General features: G+C 37.2%; 1 protein-coding gene across 9 annotated transcripts in view; it reads right to left on the reverse strand.

Moving 5' to 3' along the window:
- The window catches only part of ESRRG (estrogen related receptor gamma), a 472,761-nt gene that overhangs the window by 196,657 nt on the left and 259,868 nt on the right, over window positions 1-16,236 (reverse strand). Inside the window, exon 1 of one of the 9 annotated variants that reach the window (XM_054022563.1) lies at window positions 7,198-7,265. The exons of 5 other annotated variants lie outside the window; for them this stretch is intronic. Coding sequence is in view for 2 of the 4 variants with exons in the window: in XM_054022554.1 (XP_053878529.1) it covers window positions 4,372-4,427 (56 nt within the window). In the remaining 2 variants the exon portion in view is untranslated. Of the gene's footprint in view, window positions 1-4,367; window positions 4,592-7,014; window positions 7,174-7,197; window positions 7,266-16,236 lie in introns of those variants that run through there. 3 more of the 9 variants (XM_054022557.1, XM_054022554.1, XM_054022560.1) reach the window with 3 other exon arrangements.

Here is a 16,236-nt window from a genome sequence, read left to right on the forward strand (position 1 = left end):
GGGGCCATTTGTTTGAAGGGTGCTAATAAGTTCATTCTTACTTATACTTGCAATGGGGCAACAACAGCACCCCAAATGTCAAGGGTCATTATCCTTTACAAATATTCAGTAAAATGACTATCATATTTAATCACCCTGTTGAAAAATAATTAGGATTTAATATCATATTTTCACTGTATAATCTGTGACATTGCTATACAATATTGGCTTATATAGCTTTAAGAAATGTGGGCATACTATAGCTCTAGATACTCTCAGCAAAGTATGCTTCAAGTATTGTTAAATATAATCATAGACAAGTTACCTTCTGTATTTGATGAATAGCACCATGTATTTGAAATTAATTGCAAAAGTAGGGCTTGGCTAATGAGGCAGTCCTTATCTTTTCTCAGCAGTGCAAGCACAAGTGTTTTTCTGCTGGCTCAATATTTTGTTTTAAATGCCCAAAGTGCTATTAGCTAAGTTGAAATCTGATTAAAACAACAAAACCAACACCTGAACTGTCACAACAGTCCAGCGCAGCTCCAGGAAGTAAAGGCTCAGACTAGTCCTATTCCTTGTTTTTTGCATGTGTTTTTGAAAATAATAATTAAATAAATAATTCCTGTCGCTTCTCTCTATTGCTTCCATTCCCATTAGCATCTTTGAAAACAGTTTGCCAAGAGTGGAGGTATTCCTTAGTGTAGAATTATAGGTACAGTGCCTTCTATATGTCGAGACTTTAGTTAAATAAATCTATAAAAGGTCTTAAAACAGAGGACCTCTTCAAAAAAAGGACAGCATGCCATGGAAAAGGAAAAAAAAAACAGTGGAGAAAATTATCAGCCATTCAAGAGAATTAATGGATATCCACAAGGGCTTTGCTAATAACATGGGTTAATTACCACTGCAACGCACCAGGCTCAGTAAATAAAAGAGCACAACCACAAACACATTAAAATGAGCAACCATCACTAAAAGAGAGGCCAGCCCCAGTAAATGGAAAGCTGTCAAAGAGCCATTTCAGAACAAGCCCTTTACACTTTCCGCAGGATTTGAAAACTTGCCAAAGAAGTCTATGAAAAACAAAAAACAAAACTTAAAAGCAAAAACAAAAAAGGAAACATGGAAGAAGGCCCATTTGCTGTCCAAGGGGAGAACACAAAAGGAATCTATTCATTCAGACACACTTTTGGGTTTACTTCATACCAGAAAGCTTGGTTCTACATTGTGTGCATGGTATGGCAGCTGAGACCCTATAGTTTTTGGACTTGAACTCTAACTGCTTGCTTTATTTTTTAAAAAGGTTAAGATAACTAACGACTCTAATATGCGAGATTAAAAACCTCCACCTTGAGGAAAGTAACTGTAGAGTGAAGTCGGTTGTCATTTCCCACTAATTGATGAAGAAATGTTCTATAGTCCACCCTTCCCCCACCTTCACAAATTGCAGGTATTTCCAGATCAGATTCTTTGGAAATAAGAGCTATATCAAAAATTTTTGATAGGGGAAGAATGAAACTACGACAAACTCTCTCTCAGATATATATTATACACACACACACACACACACACACACTATATATTATATAAGTAAACACACAAACCATTCCCAGATTGAAGCATGATACAGTTTATAAAAATAATATGAAATATGTACACTGGCTATCATCATATTAAAAATATTTTTTTTACTGTGACTCCAGACTAGATCCACTTTCATTATCTAAATTACACTTATCTTACTGCTCATAATCTGTGCATTTTATTTCTCATACTGTAGAATCAAATAAAAATCCATGCAACACTGTAACAGCCACATTTGTTAATTTTCAATTAAATTCTTTTGCATATTTTTGAATGGGGGAAGTAGAGAAGGGGTTGAGGGGTTCAAATTCATGAAACAGATAGAGTGAGCCACAAAGGGCAAATGTACAGTGCACAGAAGCTATCTGGAGTCACAAATCTATTCAGTTTTCTATGTTTGGCACTCAGAGATCATGTTTAAATGTACTAAACTAGTTCCTCCCCCTCCTCCCCTTCTTTGGAGTGTTTCAATTGCCTTTCCTTCTTCCAACAGCTGTGACAACTGTTAAAACAGTCAGTAAAATTAAGTCCGCTCTATAATCCTGTAGTCAATGTTACATTTTAATCAGAGGTTGTAGGAGATTTCATGTTATGAACACAATGATTCATTTAGAATGATTAAACTGACACATATGTCAAAATGAGCAGATATATTTATTGCATCTGTTAGGGTATTAACTATTATTATTATTATTATTACTGCTGAAAAGCAAAAACCAAGGTTGCAGATGGCTTTAAGTTATTGCATTCTTTAACATGCTCTGTCTTAAAATCAAAGCATACCTAGTGATGGTCAGACAGATGTCTGTGCACTCCCAAAATGTTTTGTCAATTTTTAGCATGGATCCTCCTCTACCCAATAATTACTGTAGAAACTGTCCACTTGTAGAGATGTTTATTTCATCTGTATAGCTTTCTCTGTGGTTTCCTGTGCATGTGCACATGACAGCATGCAGTCAAAATACAACTACTATGAATATTGATAGTTCTGGGGTTTATTAATTGAGACAGAGACAGATGTGTTTCTGAGCATTAGATATTTCTGTCTGTCCACTCAACCACACACCCATCATACCCTACATCCGGAGAGTAAATTGGATTGTTTTAAGAAGACTTTTAGTTGAGCCAAAGGGGGGAAAAAAGAATTAGTTTAAATCTTGCAGCAGAGCCAAAAAGACATGTGCCCTGATTTCATTTAAATGCATCTACTTTAAGAGGCTTATCTAAACTAATCATTCAAATTAGCTGTAAGAAGGTAAATTCAGGAAAGCTCCTTTAAAAAAGAACCTCTTCCTATCTTTAATTTTTTTTTTAATTATTTTCTACAGAAAATTTAAAACATGAAGTGAAAGCTATGGCCATTGCATTCTTGCACTATACAGCAGCTCACTGAGCACTGACCTATAAACCATATCTTAGTGGGCATCCTACCTTTCCTTATTTTCATTTATTTACCTCTGCAGTTTTATAGGGGGTTCTTCCCTCTCTCACTTCAAACTGTTTTCCCATTGGCAAGTCTATTTACTGCTGTTCTCTTTAGTTCCTATGTTATATCACCAACATACAGTCACTGTAAGTCACTTTCCATCTCTGGCTTAATTACAAATAGCAATGCAATATGCAGACACTAAGGACAGCTAGTGGGCATCTACCTATAATACATTGTCACCTCTCTATACAGCCTTCCCACACAGTATATCTAGGGCTATATTTACTATTAGCGTTTTTTCTTCAGTATTAAAACATTCATTGCTAGCGTAATATGAAAGCACAGCAAAATAACTAGCTTGACATAAAGAAAAATGAATCAATGACAGCTCCCGTGATATACTAATATTTAATCCTGAGTATACGTTGAAATCAAGTTTATAAGCTACTCATCAGCACTAGAATGCTGGATTTTGTTTGGGTTTTCTGCTTTTTATCTCAGAGAATCCAAGTATGTATACCTGAATGTATACAAAACTAGGTAGTTAATAGGTACAGATGAAACAATTCTCTCTCTCTCTCTCTCTCATATATAGACAATAAATTACAAATATATATAAATACATTAAAAAGTATGTCTTTTTCGGGGGGAAAAGCAACAAAATAAAACAAAACAGACTACAGGCTAGTTGGAACAAATGTACTTCGTTCCACCAGTTCTCTATTAAAGTACAAAACATTAAAAACCAGTTTGGTTCTTTTCTTCCTCAGTATTTTCTTCTCCTTTATTAAAAGGCACACAATTTCCTTGTTACTAAATAGACTGATATGTCAGTGAAGTGCTGGTTGAATAGTATTTTAGACCTGAATTGTGGAAGGTTAGTTGTGAATATTCATCCTTAAAGAGGTATTAACAGTTCTGTTATTTTCCCTGCTAACTCTGCATAGACAGAAATGACAGGGAGACCAAAATATCTGTCATATTGAAAATACACGAGAGGCACTAATATAAATCATTTTCATAATATATTATTTTTAAACCTTTGTTTCCCTGGGAAAATGTGTCCTACTTCAAGGCATATTTTAACAATTCACTAAGCATTTGTGCCAAGTGCCTATTATTAGTACCTGAATAAGAAGTGACTGTCACACAGCTGTTTTACTGACAGTCACAGGGCTTTGACTCAAAGGTAACATTGTAGTCAGAGAACAATTCTCCACTTACTGAATTAGCAGATCACCCTCAGCACAAAAAAGACAAGACAGACACAAACGACCATTCATGCACACAGAAGCCACAGAGCACTACCTGAATCAATGTTTACATTTTTTCATTTAAAAAAAAGAACAAAAAAGGAAAGGAATAAAGGTACCTACTCTTCTTCGTAGTGAAGGGAAAAAGATTCAGGAAGGCAAAGTTCTACCGAATCCATGTGCGCTCGGCAACCATTATTTGTGCACCCCAGCAATAAATCAAAGTTTCCTTGACAGAGCACAGTGCAATTAACACAAATGTTCTCCTGGTGACAAGCCTATAGGCACAGCCAGTTGGGACCAAAAGCTCTCACACTCTCCTAATCAAGGACTTAAAGCCCCGATTGGAGCTTATTAATATGAAGTAGGGCTTTACATATGCAGTCCCACTGGCCCAGACGGATACTGGATTGGTAGCACATTAGCCAATCAGATGTGAGCAGAACAGAGGCTGCACAGATTGAGAAGAGCCAGGCAGGTAGAGAGGGGTGGAGAAACTGAAAGACTGAAAAACAGAGTAGGGAGTTAATAAAAAGAAATTTAAATGCTACCAATATTTTCTAAGGGGCTACAAAGAAAAACTAATTAGCATAACTCTCTAGGCACTAGATGTTTTCTGTTACTTAAAACACTGTTAGCCAGGTACCTTGAATGGAAGAAATACATGCAGACTCTCAGTTAATGTTGTGAAGAATTCATCATAAGGTAGAGAACTAAGTTTGTGCTGCCATTGTCTGTTTATTCCATTGTTGTTGTTGGGGGAGGAGGGGATTGCTGGGGGGGGGGGGAGAGGGTTTAAGTGCTTTTGCTTTTTTTCATGCATAAATTATTTTTTATCTTCTAATTTTTCTGGTACATACTGAGCACCTAAACTCAAAATTAATTGTTCTAAAGATTCTGGGTAATTGAACTTTTAACTGTAAGTTTTGTTGTCAATTATATATATATATTTAGAACTGAAAATCTCATTCAGTACAGACTTGACAGAAAAACTACATTTTAAAAATGCATCTGTTTTAACAGCACAGGTGCACACATTGTTGAGAACACATACGTGTACATATACCTATAGTAGATACATGTTAATATGGGCATATTTAACACTTTAGCCACAAATGCAAAACATTTAGATGTTGTTCATAAACAGAAAGAAAAGCTCCAGCACTGATCAATTTCTTTTGTAACTGAGCAGGGATTATAATGGACTAAACTCAGCCTGTTTCATTTTAACAAGATCAGACTGCATTGTGGTAGGTCTGCATACGTACCCCTGCAGGTTTTTAATTTATTTTCAAAGCAAATTTTACCAAACTGGAAGGAAAGTAAATATATCAAACCCATTACTTGTATATATGCCATTGCCTACATAATCATCTTTGAACCTAATAGCTCCAAACCACTTGCTTTTATAAGTCATAGTCATCCACCTCATAAAGAAAACTCACTGAATAAACCAATTTAAACAAGTGATCATACACAAAATCAGATATTGTTTACACTGAAAATACAAATTTTAAAAGGAGCAGCTGAAAAATGGAGAAATGAAAAATTTCCCTCAAAAGCTACAGTTTATTATTAACATTACAGCTAAAATATACTTATTTTCTGGTTTCAGAGAAAGATTTTTTTTCTACCAGCCTGCAGTGGAAATAAATACCAGCTCTTTATGACAAGGAGATGACTGCTACCTTCTTAAGAGTGGAGAACCCACAATTTTTTATAATTCAGCTCTAGTGTGCACAAATCTTTTGTGACTGGGGTTCTACATGATGCAAATGACAACCTTTAAGATCAAAACAAACCAGTGCACACCCTCAGAATGCATTAATACCATTCACAAATGGGAACACAAATGTCCTCTTCAAATCTATTACACAGCTTTTGGGGGAAAGAAACCCCAGAAATTAAGTCTAAAATATATAAATGCAATAGATGTGTTTGAAGCTCTTTGTGACGGAGAGTGATTTCCAGTGTAATGTATTTAACCAGATGTAAAGGATGGGCCTGCTCCTTACATATGCGGCATAAAATACATGCAAGTTTAAGGATCAGACTTCACACAGCAAAACTATGGCTCTCACTACTGTATAAAAGCAGGTAGTAAAAGCTTAATTACCAGTAGCATTATGCTGTCTATATTGTTAAATGTGAACTCTGTAATTAAGATGTAAATTCAGTTGTGAGCAGTGAATTAAAAGAGCTCTGAGATGTAGAGTAAAGCCCAAGCATTCTGCAGACACACCATACAGACAAAAAAAGATTAGTTTTGATCAAATCTTAAAACAAGAGGAATATCATTTTACGGCATTAAAACCCCTTCTTAAAAAAGCACTTTGATAAAAGAAATGCTGTGGTTGTGGGAACCAAATCAGCACTTGAAAATTAAATATTTATTCTATGCTATAGGAATTTTGATTTCCATATAAATCCAAAGTCCAAATCCCACTAACTGGTTTATTCATGCACATCTCCAACAACATATAAACCAATAAATGTCTTTAGTTTAAATGTAGAACTTTGAATATACATATACACTCACTATAAAGTAGCTATTTTCTAACTATACTGGCATTTGGATTTGAAATTCCTTCAGACCCTGTACCTGTGTGTGTTTTATTATTAAAAAATAATCCATGAAGGATCTATATATATGAGTAATTTGATACAAGTCATTTTTAAAGTACAGTATCATCATCTTTACTGGAACATATATCATTTGAAATATGATTATTAAGCCATCTTAAACCTTATCAGACCAAAATTTACCTCATGTTTACTTTTGTTCATTATCTTTTAGACTGTATATTTATACTCAGCAGCTGAAAATCTGACAGTCTATGCCTTCTCTTGTGGTCTGTCTTCCATCCTTTTCATGTTCATATAGTTTCCACTACCCCTTTGCTTTCCCTCCCTATCCAATCTTTCTCTCCCCCTATTAACCATCACTACCTTTCCACCAACCATCTTTCATCCAGGCAAGCAGCTGCCTTCACTGCTGTGCTGCTCCTTAGATGACCAGAAACACAGTGCTGCTATACTTTACGTGTTGATAAACAAAGCAGCTAGCTTCCTCCCCTGGGACTGAAAGTGCCACCTCCACCAGGTCAGGGTCTGGAATTCCAACTACATTCTTGAACTTCGGTTTCCCCAGTTACTGTTCAGCTAAAAAAAATGAAAGGCTCCTACAGCAGATAACGGAGGCAAGTGTGTAGTTAAGTTTTCTCAGTAAACTTTCTTTCACAACATTTGAAATGAATAAAAAGCACTGGGGGGGGAGGAATACAATCAAGGCAGCCACTGGTTTACAAAATTTCAGCAGAGGGTATGGATTAAGAACAAGCCCGCATGTACACACTCACGCGTCTGAAACTAACTTATCAAAATCTACAGTGCAAAATCTTACCACAAGGAGTATACAAAACACAGTAGAAATGGAATGAAAGAGAAGGAGGGGGGAGGAACTGTCATGAGTGTCTGCACCAGTCAATGAGAATTACTGTGCAGTGTCTGCATCTCCACATCTCTCTGCGCATATAATTATCCCTAGTACATCTTTAAGCGTCTTCACACTTAAAAGCAATCGACATTTCAAGGCACCCAAGCAGCCAGATTCCTTAACCACAGCTACCTCAAGGCAACCGAAGAAGTAAAGATTCAGTGGCACTTTACAGAAGCAGCACAGCATGTCGTGCCAAGTGCATTATATTTACTTAAAAGAGCAATGAGGGAAAAGACAGTTGGGAAGGGACAAAAACATCAAAAATTCAAGCACCGGCCCCGAGATTATTTATTTTAAAACAAATATTCTTTCTGAACCTATTCTAGTTAAGAAGGATGTTCCCCACCTCAGCAAAATCTATCATATTTTCAATAAAGTTTGAATTAAATGTTGAAATATCACTGGTTGGTTGAAATGAACTACGAGAGGACCAAAAGTAGTGTGTATTTGTTATTTCCTCTTTGCCGCTCTGCAAAGTAACTGGGCGAGCTACTGTCAAAGAAAAACACATTTGTGTTATGCTACTGAATGCCCAGCATTAAAACCGCTCTGCTGCTGTCTTAGACACATAATTGGTTTTGATTTTGGAGTTTTGCCTTTTGTGCTCTTTCTTAGAAGGCACACAGTGCATCTCTGGACACACTGTTAATGTTGAAAAAAATCCTTTGTGCTAAAAAAGTTGCAAACTTTGTTCACGTTTGTATATAGTTGGGCAACGGGTAGCAGGTAATTACTTTAGAACCATCTGCTACTTCAATCTGTATTTAGCATTAATCACTCCTTGCTTTGATCTTAGACCAAAAAAACCCCAACACTATCTCAAAATGTGCTTTAGAACTTCACCATAGACCAGGAATTGTCCTATACACAAAGCTGAGGGTTGGTTGGTTATTTTTTTAAACTTTAGCAGATAAAATTTCTTCTTTAAGAAATCACAGCAATCACTTTGCCATATTACCAAAGTACATTCAAGTCACCGGATCTTAATAAAACACGGCATATTTTCTATTTCTTTTATTTTCAAGGACATGGGCATTGATATTTAAATGACTGCCTTCCCTGATACAGAATAGAACCCTTTCATACTGCTGTAAGTGAAAACCGTTCTACTGAACAAAATACCTTTTCCAAAGCCAAAAAAAGTGCCCACCCATTGCGTGACATCCAAAAAAAGTCTATTCTCATTAGAGATAAATGGAGCATCCGCGCCAATATTGATATTTTTCGATTACACCAAGCTCTTATCCTAGTGTAAGTTTCTTCAGAGAAGCAGAAGTGCGTTACTGTCTCAGACAGCCAAGGATAAGATGACTGAGGGAATTCAGTTGCTCTGTTTAATTAATACAGGATTATTTCACTTTCATTTTGTGAAGCTAATAATATGACTGGTGGAATGTCTGTAAAAATTAAATCATAAACTAGTGCAGTACCAAAGGGAAAACTTACTTTAGTTATTGAGTATTCCCAGCAGAAATCTTGAAAATCTTATACATATTTACACTGATAAAATACCACATGTACTTCATGGGATACTGCAAGCTTTCAACAATCCTTATGGCATGTATTTACAGAGCAAGAGTTAACATTTTGAGATTACACGTTAATAAATGAGTTGCAGTTATATTGTTTCCTGAATGTTAAGCACCAAATGCTAAATGCAGAAACACATTCAAGGTCAATGTCCTATTTTAGACCTTTTCAGCAGCTGTGGTATTATGATAATCACACTTAAAATATTCCTATAGAAAGAGTAAATTAGCCCTTTTCACTAGAAAGATGATTATGATAAACAATAAATCTGAAAGAGCACAAATTCATATTTCTTTTTTTCCAAAGCAATGAATTGCTGTTCCTTATTGTGACAGTGGCATTTCCATACAGGAATAAAATAGAAGGGTCCACATTATTCTGCTTTTGAATTACCTTTTATTTTTCAAAGGTCTTATATTTGAGAAAACATTTTTCCACAAAAAAGGTTTGTTTGCCAACAGAACAAAAAAACAAAAACATTTAATTCTCAGTCTTTCTTTCCCCTCCACAACCTGCATGAAATATAGGATCCCACAAAACAAGACGGCAGAGAAGAAAAACTTAACATCAACAGCCATTCCTAAGTGAGATTAGGGTTTTAGTTCTGACTAATTGAGGTACAAGAGCTGATGGGTCGGCAGCATTTTTTTTTTTTTTTTTTGCTTGTCTTCCTACCTGACTGGAAGCTCAAGGAGCTAAAAATAGAAAAGAAGAAGATGGAGTGCAAATATTTCCCCAGTGAAAACACCAATAATCTTTACCGTGAGCTGACATGAATTGCTTGTTACACTGCCCTAGGATATCATGGCTTGAAGCGACAGCACAGACACACACACACAAAAGCCACTAGCTATCCTCAAAGCTATTGTAATATGTGTTTGTGCATGTGCATGTTGCAGGCGCCCCTATGAAATTTGACTTCTGGCCGATACACCTGCCATACAAAAACACATTATCTGCAGTTTGTTTTTATCCTGACTATCCCAGCCCGTCTTCCATCACTCTTCTTTCGCCTTCTCCCCCTACTCCCCCTCCACTCCCTTTGCTCTGGCATTTTTATTATTAATGTTATTGCTATTATTACTGTCCAAGCATAAGCTGATCCACAGGGGAGCCTGTGTAATTTAACCCCTCAAGCTCTAAATTCCTTCACATGTGCCAAAGACACAGGTTTGTTGTTGCCTCCAGCAATATCCCAGGAAGACGAGTGATGGCGGTGTCATATCATCACACAGCGACTTAATCTATTGCGACACCCAGGGAACGGGCAACTGAAGAGATTTACGGAACACGCTCTCTGACTGCATACAAAAATGTTACCCCCCTTCCCAATAAACCCAAGTCACATGGAACAAAGTGAAACAAATTTCACCCTCCTACCACTCTCAGTTTCTATCACTCACTGTATATTATCCAGTCCTCCCACAACGGTAGTGGTCCTACTGTACATCTTATATCTATGCAGCACTTTTACTACATTCGTGTTCTCTCTCCTTTGTTAATCAGGGAACATGAGAAGAACAAACAGCCAGATCATGTTGAACTGCCAAGTAACATAGCCTCAGAAATCTTTTGTCCGTACACTAGATGACTGGAACCATCACTTATACCACGGTCATCTCTGCGTGCTCTCTCCTGACATCAAATGCACATTTCTAAAACAATAGTTTAAAGTGCTTGCACTTTTTAAGGATGCACAGAACACTATACTAAACTTTCAACCTTTAGCCACAGTAAATATTGACAAGAAAAAAAGCACCTACCATGCATACTGAAAAATGGGAGACTGTCCTCCCACCCCAGGGACTGTCCACATGGACATTGTACTTTTGTTATTTACTATTATTAAGAAAGAAGGCAAATTTCACATGGAAGTATGTCACTAATTTAGAAGTTAGGTGATATTCTCCATCTTAACTCTGATGTTCAATTGAGATGGAAGAATTTGGGGTAAGTTTAATCAGTTTTGGAATATTTCTTGAGATAGAAAGCAAAACAAATCAAAGAGAATTTTCACTGGTATTGGTGGTGGGGTGGGGGAATATTAGATTATTTTTCCCTTCTCTAAATTGGAATCCTAAATATTAAAATGACAACATTTAATAAAGCATGAAGGCCCATTATTAAGGCCTGACCCAGCAAAGCTTTAAGTCATGCAACTAGTCCTTATTTATTTGAACCCTCATATTGATTTTAGTGGGACTACTTGAACGTGGACTGGGCCCTTAACATCTGAAATGTAAAACACTGACATTGTCCAGGCTGCCAGCCAAATGAATTTTGAGAACACACAGGTACATACATACACAAAGTCTCTGTGGGGTTCTTGTGCTTTTCCCCATGAATGTAATACAAAGACTTTTGTTGTTGTTGTTGTTGTTGTTTTTAAAGTGAGTTACGAACATGCAGGTTCCAGATGGGGAATTGGTTTGAGTAGGTCTAAAGAAAATCGTGTTTCACCACTGATTACACTTACCCCAAGTTTTGCAGCCCAGCCCACCTGAACATTGGAACTTGGATGGGGTTAAAGAAAGTCCTGAGAGAACACATTTGAGCTCAGGTGAGATGCTGTTCTCCACACCCAAAAGAATTTGCCACATACTCATGGCTGAAAAGTGCACGATAACTCATTCAAAAAATGTACCAGGTAGCACTAGGCACTAATGCCGTATAGCATTTCTGCAGTCACTAATGTGCTTATACAATTTTGTTTTATTTGACCACTTTAACACTTTTTGACTACAATGTATTAGAATCATGTTGTTAAATACAGTGGGTCTTGCCTTTATTTGTTGTGGCTAATGCAATGAAAACATTCACATTTTTTCTACCTGTATTAGCAAAGAAGATTCAATGAGACAATATAGTCCTAATGTGATATTTTTGTGGCTGGAGCTTTCCATTATTGCCTGCGTTCCTGTCCCACTACCAGCCTCATTTCTATTGATCAGGCAGTTAGTCCTATTCAATTATTCAATCTCAATCAATAAATTTAGCTCTATGAGATGTAAACATTATGCTTACCATTATCCAACTTAATTCATGTGCCTGCAAATTTAGATAGATTTCGAGGTTTCCTTCTTTATAGATAAGCAAAACTAGGTTTCTGAAACTAGTCTTCACGTCTCACCAGTTCTATCACCTTTTTTAGCCTTTGCATTTCCCAGGGATTTGGTTAAATTCTGCTACATTGACAGAATTGATATTTCGTGCCTGAACAGAAAAAACAATGAATTATTTTTATTAAATACTAGAATAGTAAATAAAGCAATGAAAGTGATAGTGCCACATTTTTAAAGGAGGCCCAATGAGTGCGCACCTGCAAAATGAATGTATATATGCTACTGCAAAATGCCACATATGCACTTACAAATCAGTGCCCTTCTATTGCGCTTAGCATTGAAAATTGGGTCCTATCAATTATATTGCATGCATGTGTATATATACACATTATATACTCAAACCTGACCATCTCCATATGGTCATCCAAGTTTTTTGTGCACAAAAAGGTAAATGTGAACAAGTGTGGAAGCAAGACATGGGACACAGAAAATTAAAGGTTCAACTTCTGAGGCTACCTCGGAGCCACTTTATTAACTTTGCCACAAAGTCCAGCTTTCTCCACCTAGAACATCCAAGCCAACTGACCTCAAAATCATGTCAACATACTAATGTGTTCAATATACAATACATTTTTCCCTCTTAGAACCTGAGCTTTTAGGTCTTTCTCAGCCAAAACTCACATTGGCTTCACTGGTATTTTTGCCTGAGTAAAGCCTTCAGGAATAAACCTCTAAGTTACAATTTTGAGGTTACAGGTTACAGACCTCTACTATTTTGCAGGATATAGTCCCTAGATAGAGAATGTATCGGATATTACACTGGTAACAAATAAATTTCATCACGATCTTCAATTATACAGACAACCCAGTCAAAAACAGAAGTGATGACTCTTCCCCTGAGTTCAAATAATGCTGTCCTGAGTTTCTCCTAATGTGCTGGGCTCCTTAACTCCCATTGCTGTCAATGGCTCAAAGAGATGGCTCAGCACTTCACAAGTTTGGTCCCAACTTGGGCGAACAGATGTCCTGATTTTATAGGCAGCCTCCCGATATTAAGGACTTTGTCTTATATAGGTGCCTAAAACCCCTCCACTCCCATCCCGATTTTTCACACTTGCTACCTGGTCACCCTACCCCAACTATCTCTGGTTCATTAGCATGGGAATGATGGTAAGGAGGTGTTATTGTAGGAAAATCTGAAGTGGCTTCCATGGGAAGCTATTAGGACACCGTTGTTTACAGGGATGCAAGAATCTCTTCAGTACTGTCAGAGATAAGAGTGAAATGCATAAACATCTTTTAGAAACAAAACATAATTCGAATATAAAATCACAACTTTTCTCAGATTGAACTCCTTGCTCTCACATCAGATTATCAGCCTTTGAGGCGTTAAACTCTTTTCGCATCGTTAAGAGCAGTATGTATATGCTTTTGTACCATTTGGACTTACTACATGTATGTTCGAAATGCTCTCAGTTTGTATTCAATATTACAAAGCAGCAAAATGAGAATCATTTGTCTTTCAATATATTTTCTAAATAAATCCTCTAAAACCTGATTTAGATTCTTGGATCATGCTTTGGAACAAGGAACTGTGTTAAGAGTGTCTGAATAAAGTAAAGCATATAAGCAAATCAGAATTTTATTCTTCACTCATTGAGAAAGCTGAGATTTAAGATAAAAGGGCTGGGTTGCCTCTCTCTTCACATACACTGCAAAGTTCCTTCACTTTTCCTGTTTTCCTTGTAGATTTACTTGTAAATCTGGCTACAGCCACATTTGAAGTCCGGAGGTCTGACTCCTGACCTCAGTTATGTTAGCCCTTCTCTGCTGAAGAACTACCCCTTGGATCACTGACTTGCTATTATTCTATGGTTAATAGACCTGACCTATGCAATATTTTTTAATCTGGCTACAGTCCGATCTCTAAATTCTCTATTTTGAATGAATACCGATTTTGTGACATGAAGTCTGCAATATAATGAAACGCAAACAATGAAAAGGCTAAATCAGTTTACAAAAAAATCTATTTGTCAAACAGTGTGGAGATGCTCCCAATTTAGTCTGGGCAGTTCATGCAGCTCTTGATAAGGGAGTTAAAACTGAGCCGTTCCACTGCATAAAAATAAAGGCATCTGCAAAAGAGATACGTTTTCTTTCAGAGAGTCTTTTCTGTAACCTGTAGCTAATAAAAATGAAAAGCAAAATCCTGGATTCTGTGGGAATTTTCTTACAACCAGGAGCACTGCTACAGAAGGCAGCAGCAAAAGCCTCCCCAGCACAGACCCCTTATGTCACATTTGCATTTCTATTCAGCTACATTGCCTGACAATGAAGCAAATGGGTCTGCCTTATCTGTACAATTCTGGACAACAGAGATTTCTAAGCCATACAAAGGAACAAGCTTAACATTCAACACTCAACACTTCCCAGTGCAGCCCCCCAAGATCCTGTGGGGAATGCAGTCACATAACCCCTGTCCACACCAAAAACTTGAACTGTCACATGTTATCAAAAAATGAACTGGTTAAAAAAAAGAAAAAAAAACACCAGCAAGACTTTCAAAAGATATGCCAGCCTCAGAGAAAAATATTCCCAAATCTGAAGATTTTAAAGTATTATTTCCATCAGAATTGAAAACTGAGGAGTTGCCCAAGAATCTAAAGGGGAGATTCAATACCAAGCTACTTTCCCTGCTCCATTTTGACTGTTTTTAATACACCGAATTCAATAGAAGTGTTAAACCTCCCACATTGCACTAGTTTTCATTAAGGCACCTTTAGCAGCTAGTCTTGCTAACTTGTGCAAGATTTGTTTCAGTCTGAGAAAATTTCAACCTAATTCCTTCAAAATTAATATCTTCTCATTTAAAAGTTAAGAATGACTCAAAAACTGTACAAGCTGAAATCTGCAGATCAAACATGTATTATGACAGGACTTAAGCCTGTTATAATACAGGTTAGGGCTTTAAACTGCAAGAAAAAATTATAATCACACAGCTCTATAAACATTTGGACTTTATTCTGGCATTTTGTGACAAATACATACCTGCTGAATCTGTCTCCTTGGTCCACTCCCTTTCCCTATCCTCAGATCTTCTGCTCAACAGAACAGGCATTTTGTCTACACAGTCTGGAGTTCGAAGAACCCACTCTGGGAAAGGTTTAGCCAGTGATGTACTTGAATATACAGATTTCTAACATGGGGTGGGGGGAGGGGGGTGGAGAGGAAGGGTGTCCACATTTGACTGGTGTAGATGTCTTAAAGCACAGTACACATTTTACACAGCATAATGCAATTTCAAGGTGATAGGTTAACATTTAAATTCCTGACTTAAACTGCTAGGTAATGGTACTGGGCACTAACAGATGCCCTCTCTCTCATATGCACATGCACACACATGCGCCCACCCACCCAAAATATTATTACTGCCAAAATAAGGCAGTCACCATTAGTGAGCAATGCAGAAGGGCTGCTTGGATTCTCTTTGAAACGGCCTGCAGCTGTCCCTAATTTTGATTACTTGAATGCCTGAGAAACTGTTGCCTTCTCTTCCTATGATGCTGTTGCCCTTCCACACACTTGAGCAAGGGGAAAAGGTGTATTCTGGCTCTCCACGTGCTAGTGAGAGTCAGACACTCTTTATTATCCCTGCCACCGAAAATGGCATTATAGCTGTAGATGAACTAAACCACCAGTTGTTCTATGATACCGGACAAAAGATTGCATAGCCTTGATATGCTGCAAGGGTGACAACAGGCAGGGCCAGCGCAACCCATTAGGCAACCTAGGCGGTCACCTAGGGCGCTATAATTTGGGGGGCGGCGACCGGGGCGGTATTTCGGTGGCGGGACCTATAATTTCTCTCTATTTCTAATGTACCTATCACTGTGGTTT

The sequence above is a fragment of the Malaclemys terrapin genome, chromosome 3, assembly GCF_027887155.1.
Source record: "Malaclemys terrapin pileata isolate rMalTer1 chromosome 3, rMalTer1.hap1, whole genome shotgun sequence".
Lineage (NCBI taxonomy): Eukaryota > Metazoa > Chordata > Testudines > Emydidae > Malaclemys > Malaclemys terrapin.